The sequence below is a fragment of the Quercus lobata genome, chromosome 4 (genome assembly GCF_001633185.2).
Source record: "Quercus lobata isolate SW786 chromosome 4, ValleyOak3.0 Primary Assembly, whole genome shotgun sequence".
NCBI lineage: Eukaryota > Viridiplantae > Streptophyta > Magnoliopsida > Fagales > Fagaceae > Quercus > Quercus lobata.
This window is the reverse complement of record NC_044907.1, coordinates 14,061,641-14,068,139: the sequence shown is the minus strand read 5'-3', so window position 1 is coordinate 14,068,139 and position 6,499 is coordinate 14,061,641. Positions and strand designations below refer to the sequence as shown.

The 6,499-nt window shown below is 34.9% G+C and overlaps 1 protein-coding gene across 1 annotated transcript; it reads left to right on the top strand.

The window, feature by feature from the left end:
* The first annotated feature begins 484 nt into the window (after positions 1 to 484).
* Positions 485 to 4,983, top strand: LOC115986826 (U-box domain-containing protein 44-like). Its single transcript, XM_031110160.1, has 4 exons — positions 485 to 941; positions 1,281 to 2,026; positions 2,134 to 2,434; positions 3,304 to 4,983. Exons 2-4 carry the CDS (start codon positions 1,283 to 1,285, stop codon positions 4,755 to 4,757), a joined length of 2,499 nt encoding a protein of 832 aa, XP_030966020.1. The 5' UTR covers positions 485 to 941; positions 1,281 to 1,282; the 3' UTR covers positions 4,758 to 4,983.
* The last annotated feature ends 1,516 nt before the right edge of the window (positions 4,984 to 6,499 follow it).

The following is a 6,499-nucleotide window of genomic DNA, read 5'->3' as shown; positions in this document are numbered from 1 at the left end:
GTTATTAAGAGTCTATTTGATTAAGTGTTTTGGAGATTTAAAAGTGTGATTTTAAAACCCAGAACTCTGTTTCGCAATAATAATTTTTCATAACTTTATTTATTTATTTATTTTTTTTACAAATGATCATTTTAAACCTAAAACACTGTTTTGTAACAATTTATACAAACACTACCTAAATATTACAGCATGTAAAAACAAAATGTTCCATATTTGATCCCATTGTAACCCCATACCCATATTCAACCCGATTCAAAAATGAAAGAATAAGGTGATCGTTGACCACCCCAAGAAAGAATTTGCCGCACGCATTCACATTAATGATTCCAAAAGCCTACAAAGTAAAAGCTCCTTTGTTATGTGTGAAACACTGAAACTACAAACAAACAAAGCAAACCGTAAGTTAGAATAGTAGATAATAATAAAAAAACAAAAATAAAAAACAGTAACACACTCAAAAGGCCAAGTCAAATGGGGAAGAAAGGGAGAAAGAGAAAGAGAGAGGAACACAGAATTTGACTTCGTCTTCTCTCATTGAATTTTCACTTCGAAAATGGCTGAAGAAGAGGACGAAGAAGAGGTTGTACATTTATTATTGCTGGTAACTTGATTAACGTGTGATAAGAGCAGACTTTGACAGTTTGACACTGACTCACCAAATACCCTTCTCCGCATGATACCAAACTGCAAAACTCCAACAATCTCTCTCTATCTTTTCTTTGTTTCATTCATATATTTCTGACCCAACAAGATCAACAACAAGAAGAACAAGAACATGAATTATATATACAAGTCTTGGTCTTTTCTTTGCCTTTGAATTCTTTCTTTGTGGTTACTGGTCTAAGACGTAGAGCTGAAATATACAGCAACAAAGTTTTGGTTTGCAGTCTCAGCCACTCAGTCAGTCATTCAGTCAGTCTTTCTTGCCTTTTGCTCCGCAGGTTCAGCTCCTTATTGTTCACTCTCTCTGACTGTTCTCTCTTTTCTATTGAATTCTGCTTTTGTTCTTTGCTTTTTTTGTTTCTCTATAAATACGTTTCTTATTTGTACAAAAGGCATAGAGAAGCATAAAGTACCCTCCTTATATTTCTTCTTATTCTTGTCTTTCTCTCTCTCAATTCCCACTATTTTTCTTTGTATACTTCTTCTATTTGTTTATTTCTTCCTCACAAAGACACATAGAGACATACAGTTTTTCTTTTTTGGTTTGTATATCAAAATTTTGTCTATTTGGCTAAGTCCTTCCTCATCTTGTTCTTTAATCTCTTTGTCACATAAAGAAATGGGAACTATTGATACTAGAAGCTTTTTAGAGCTCATGACAGAGCTAATAGCAATGGTGGACGAGATTGTCTCGCTGGCAAAAGACTCAGATACTGAAAGAGAGGTTTTCACAGAATTTGCACTGCTTGTTGAAAGGTTTTCACCAAGTCTGAATGAATTAAAGGACAATGAAAAATTCATGGACAGGTCAACTATTCGAAAAGCAGTGGAATCCCTTGAGGAACAGCTTAACCGCTCCAAGGTTTTGGTACAAAGTCCCAATTCAGATACATTTATTAAGCATGTGGAGGAAGTGACTCATGATCTTGGCCGGTCACTAGGCCTATTGCTCTTAGCTAGTCTTGAAGTGTCCACAGATTTGAAAGAAAAGATTGGGGACTTACATAAAGAATTGATGAGTACAAGGTTTAGTTTGGATTCAAGTCCTAGTTCAAGTTGGGTATCGGAGTTTGTTAGTGAGTTGAAAGTGGTGAATGAAATAGAGGAGGAGAGTATTAGTCTTGAACCTCTTGATATTGGTGATGTTGTGTTGCAACTCAAGTATGGCAATGATGAAGAATTCAAATATGCACTTTTGGGATTGAATGAGTTGATTGGAAGTGAAAAAGTTAGTAATGAATGGATTGATGAAGAAGGGATTATTCCAATTCTGTTTAATCGTTTAGGTTCTGGCAAGCCGGAGAATAGGTTGACTATAATTCAAATACTAAGAAGACTAGCTTTGGAGAATGCTGACAACAAGGTATATGATATGTAAATCTATTGTCTGTTTTTCCCCACTAACTCAACATTTGGATTGAACTTCAAAAATTACAAATTTATATGTTTTTCTTTAATTGGAGTGTACAGGAAAAGATGGTGGATGTTGAGTATTTGTCAACGCTGGTGAAGTCTTTGACACGGGATGTGGAAGAGAGGAGAGAAGCTGTTGGCCTGTTGGTAAATTTCTCTGATCTTCCTGCAGTTAGGCGGCGGATGGGCAGAATTCAAGGGTGTATTGTTATGTTAGTTGCCATGCTAAATGGGGATGATTCAGTTGCTTCCAGAGATGCAGGGAAATTGTTAAATGCCTTTTCAAGTAACACTCAAAATGCACTTCATATGGCTGAGGCTGGTTACTTTAAGCCACTGGTTCAGTACCTAAAGGAAGGTGATTACACTGACTTTTCTGTGTGCTACCTTGTGCCTTTCCTATTTTACCATATATCTGTTTTAGATCTGTTCCTTTGATGTTGAATTGTCATTCTAGTTTAGTTTAAAGTGGTTTAAAATTTTGAAATAAAAAATTCTGGATTTGTGTTAGTCTTCTATTTCCATCAAATTGGAGTCAATTGTGGACTTGAAGCACCAATTGTGACATAATTGATTGAAGGAGTGGAGGGTCTTGATTCTCTCACATCCAAGAATTTTTTTACAGTAAGACTTGATAATTAAGATAAGCAACTGGCTCATTCTTTTGCTCACTGGGGCAATGGATTTGGAGACCTAGTTATAGAAAATAAAAGCTCACTGCATCTTGACATTGCAGTGAAGACATCAATGGGATTGGGTTCGTGTGTAGTTCAATTTTTGGCTTTGATGAAAAGAGGTAATAGTTGGTTTGGTGTGTCCATTAGAGGAGCAATTGATAGGATATATATATACCTTAAATTTAGGAAAAAGCCAATTGAAAACTTCAATCCTACCCTTCACCCCCTTTAAACACCATACTTTTGCTGCAGATTGCATTCAGTAACAGATGGTCAAATTTTGGTGATATGGTTTGAGTGACTTGGTTAAAATTTAAGAGAATTGTTTTTTTTTTTTTTAATTTTTTTTTTTCACTACTTGTCCATGTATAATTCAATTAAAACAGTGACTATATGCTTGTGTGTGCACGTGTAGGTGATTTTAGTTCCCAGCTTTTGTATCTTAATTATATCAAGGTTTGTCACTAGTAAAGCACAAATTCTGTTTCTCCTCTGCAGAGTACACAGAGTATAAGTTCTCTGATAAACTCTCCATGCAATGTATATGCAGGTTCTGACATGAGTAAGGTTCTCATGGCAACAGCACTATCAAGAATGGAGCTGACAGATAAGTGGAGAGCTGCACTTGGTGAAGATGGGGCAATTGAGCCCCTTGTCAAGATGTTTAATGCAGGAAAACTTGAATCTAAATTATCAGCTTTAAGTGCATTGCAAAATTTATCCAGATTGACAGAAAACATTCAACGCTTGATTAGTTCAGGAATAGTAGCACCACTGCTTCAGCTCCTCTTCTCTGTCACATCTGTGCTCATGACTCTTCGGGAGCCAGCATCAGCAATTCTTGCAAGGGTTGCAGAGTCAGAATCCATTCTTGTTAACCAAGATGTGGCACATCAGATGCTCTCGCTTTTAAATCTGTCTAGTCCAGTAATTCAGTGTCACCTCTTACAAGCACTCAACAGCATTGCTGCCCATTCTAGTGCATCCAAAGTTAGAAGGAAAATGAAAGAAAATGGTGCCATTCAGCTACTTCTACCATTCCTGATGGAAAACAACACAAAAATCAGGAGTCTTTCCTTAAACTTGATTTACACTCTATCTAAATATTTACCAGAAGAGTTAACTGAACAGCTAGGAGAAACACACATTAGTACAATTGTCAGTATTATTTCATCATCAACATCTGAGAGTGAAAAAGCTGCAGCAGTTGGCATACTAAGCAATCTTCCCATTAGTTATAAGAAAGCAACGGATATACTTAAGAAGGCAAATTTTCTGCCAATTTTGATCTCCATTATCAGTTCAAGCAATGCACCTTCAACACCCACAACATGCTGGTTAGAAGAGAGCATTGCAGGTGTACTAATTCGGTTCACAAATCCTTCCGATAAGAAGTTACAGCTTCTCTCAGCGGAACATGGGGTTATTCCTTTGCTTCTGAAATTGCTTTCAAGTGGATCACCAGTTGCAAAATGCAGAGCTGCAACCTCACTAGCCCAGTTATCACAGAATACACTATCTCTTAGAAAGCCTAGAAAGTCAAGGTGGTTGTGTGTTCCTGCTTCTGCAGATGCCTATTGTGATGTTCATGATGGTTTCTGCTTTGTAAATAGTACACTTTGTTTGGTCAAGGCAGGTGCCATTCCTCCATTGGTTCAAATATTGGAAGGTAAAGATAGGGAAGCAGATGAGGCTGTTCTTGGCTCCCTTGCAACTCTCTTGCAAGATGAAATTTGGGAGAATGGAAGCAATTACATTGCCAAAATATCAGGCGTTCAAGCCATTATAAAATTTTTAGAATCAGGTAATGTGAAGGCTCAGGAGAAAGCACTATGGATATTGGAGAGGATTTTAAGAGTTGATGAATACAGAGTAAAGTATGGGGAATCAGCTCAGGTAGTGCTTATCGATTTAGCCCAGAATGGCGACCCCAAATTGAAACCAACTGTTGCAAAATTATTGGCTCAGCTTGAGGTCTTGCAGGATCAGTCTAGTTACTTCTGAGAAGATTCATTGTGTATAAGCTATATCATACTTGTAATTTTGTTTCAAAGACTTTTAAATGCTCCTCAATACCCAAAATTCAATTCCTTATGATGTATATGTTTAAAAAATGAGTATATATATGTTGAGAAATGTTAAGAAGCCATGACACAGCTACATAATGAAGTGTTAGAACTAGCAAGGCTGGTTGTTGAAAAGTGAATATTCCCTATGCTTGTTATTCTTATATTTCTTGTCTATAAATTTTTATTGTGCATTTTTGTGAGCAAGGGAGGAAGAGAAAAAAAAGGAAAAAGATTTTTACTTTTATCTGCTTTTGTAAGTTACAGTTTTATTGCAGCCATATTTAATTTGTTTTCTTCTCTGCTGTGCTTGACTTTAGTTTTGATGTATGTAAAGAAAACAATTAATGATTAATTATGTGCTTTTACTGCGTTTGAATTGTCTCTTTGAGGAAGGCTAATTGAGGCTGGTTTCAATGATGTAATTCAACTGTGATGTGCATAGTTTTGCCACCAAATTTGTATACATATATATGCAAAAAAGGTGAAGGAATTTGGTCATACTTTTCATGTTGGTTGGTGATAGAATCTTATTCCACTCCTCTTGGAATGAACCTATAGAATATATAAAATTTCCAAAATTCATGGTACCTTTCAAACCAAGACTAAAAGCTTCCACAGCCTGTTGACTAAAATGAGGAACTAAATTGCATAATTTCATGAAAATAGTGCAACAACCACTCCTTGGTGCATTCTCAAGCTATTTTTTAATCTAATTAGGTAATAGTCATTGTAAGGTTGGAATATGAATGTTGAGCTCCTGAATCATAAGGATTGCAGACTTGTTTTGCTTGTCTCTGAAAAGGATATCCATGATCCATCAATTTGTCCAATTATGCATCAAGTTTTATTTGACCATACAACTTGCTTTTCACTAAATATAAAAGAAAGAAACTATCTTTCAATGGAGAATGTGGAAAATATCATGCTTAAATTGTAGTAAAAAAAAAGAATTGTAGCATTCCTTTGAATGCCAAATGAATTAAAATATTCAATATTAGGTGGACATTGTGACACCATTTTCTACCATTCAAGGAAATCAAAACAACCCTGACATTAGAGTATCCAATATGAAAATTTTACGTAGTTAGGAATTATCTAAGTTCTCTAGACCTATTTGCATAAAAAATTGAGGTCATTCCAAGTAAAAAACATAAAGGGGATCTTCTCCTATTTATCTATGTACTATGCTAATTCAAGATTAATCCAATCACTAATTTAGACAGCAGCAGAAGCAACATATTGTCCATACGATGTTATATGCAAAGAAAATTGAAGAACACTCTTCTCTAACACCATCATGATATAGATAAAAGCAAATGAGTAATACAAATGAATTCGAATTAAATTTTAAATTACAAAAAAATTAATAGTGTTTTTTAGAGAACAATTTAAATAGTTAAAATTAATCCATTCTAACAAAAAATTAACCTAAACTTTTATCCCCAAAAAGACCAAAATGTTGTTACAAAAAGCTTTGATTCATTGTTAATTTGGTCATATTATTTTTAATTTGCATTCAATTTGATTCCTACATTTTGATAGCATTCAAATTGTTATTTTCAACTTGTTGTCATTTTCGTCTTTGTTATTTTCAATTTACAGTCATTTTGGATCAAAATCTGTTTAGTTGCTAAGCTGATATGTGTGTTTATTACAGTTAAAAATTGGTAAATTTAA